Source organism: Habropoda laboriosa, unplaced genomic scaffold (genome assembly GCF_001263275.1).
Source record: "Habropoda laboriosa isolate 0110345459 unplaced genomic scaffold, ASM126327v1 scaffold193, whole genome shotgun sequence".
In the NCBI taxonomy this organism is placed as follows: Eukaryota; Metazoa; Arthropoda; class Insecta; order Hymenoptera; family Apidae; genus Habropoda; species Habropoda laboriosa.
In genome coordinates, this window is record NW_017100342.1 from 1,205,450 (window position 1) to 1,206,442 (window position 993).

Genomic DNA, 993 nt, shown 5'->3' on the forward strand with positions numbered 1-993 from the left:
AATCAATTTAAATTTTCAAAAGATTTTAATTTCTAACGAAATATTTCTAGATGCAATACGAGGACGAAGAACCAATATTTATTGACCAATACGCAAATAACAATAACGAGATCGGAAAAACTTTCATCTTACCAACAATGAAATCTCCTATGGGAGGAGAGCCTAAAAGTAAGGGTTCAAAGCTGACCAAAAGTGTTTCGGCCAAACAGCTGTCTTATTCCGCGAAAGATTCAGATTCACCGCCAAGACAGTTTTTACACTCGAAAAAGTCATTGTCCAAGCAACATGGGAACTTTAAAGCGACAACACACGCCGAGCAAATCAATTTCTTTGCCGACGACGTTAAACGCAACGTTAAAGATGACATACAAAAAAACACGAATATGCTTTATAACGTGCAGAACAATTATAAAAAAATTAACTATCCAACTTGTAACATAGAGGTCTCGAATACCGTTCAAAGCGAAGTTAATCCGGATGATATTGTGCATCCGTGGAACAGCACTTACAGGAAAGTCAAAATACCGCAGGAAACAGAGAGATCTAGAACTGCATCCGTATATTCATCGCCATTGTTGGAGTCTACGGATGATGAATCCTTCAAAGACGCAAAAACTACTTTGAAACACTTGAAAAAGGTACTGGCGAACAGGAGGGAACATTTCTTCTATGGCAGCGATTCCTCGCATACTTCTGCGGAAACAAGTACGTACAGATTGTAATTTTAGTCATTTCAAGGACCTTTAATCTTCCGAACCGTTAAATCTTCTACGATAAAAGGTAATAAATAAATAAAAAAATGGAATTACTGAAAAAATTTGTTGATTCTCTTGTCGAATTTCTATATAGTTGGTATCGAGTCTAATTTTTATTCATACAATTATTTCAAATGTAACGTATACTTATAAGAGTACTGAACTTTAAAATAGTTAATAAAATGTTTAATAATGTAATTAGTTTGATTTTTATGGAATAATTTTTTTAATAGATTCT

The 993-nt window shown here is 33.9% G+C and overlaps 1 protein-coding gene across 1 annotated transcript in view; it reads left to right on the forward strand.

The window, feature by feature from the left end:
* The window catches only part of LOC108574501, a 22,736-nt gene that overhangs the window by 19,615 nt on the left and 2,128 nt on the right, over positions 1 to 993 (forward strand). Inside the window, exon 7 of the mRNA XM_017937107.1 lies at positions 51 to 705. Coding sequence (XP_017792596.1) covers positions 51 to 705 — 655 coding nt within the window. The remainder of the gene's footprint in view (positions 1 to 50; positions 706 to 993) is intronic.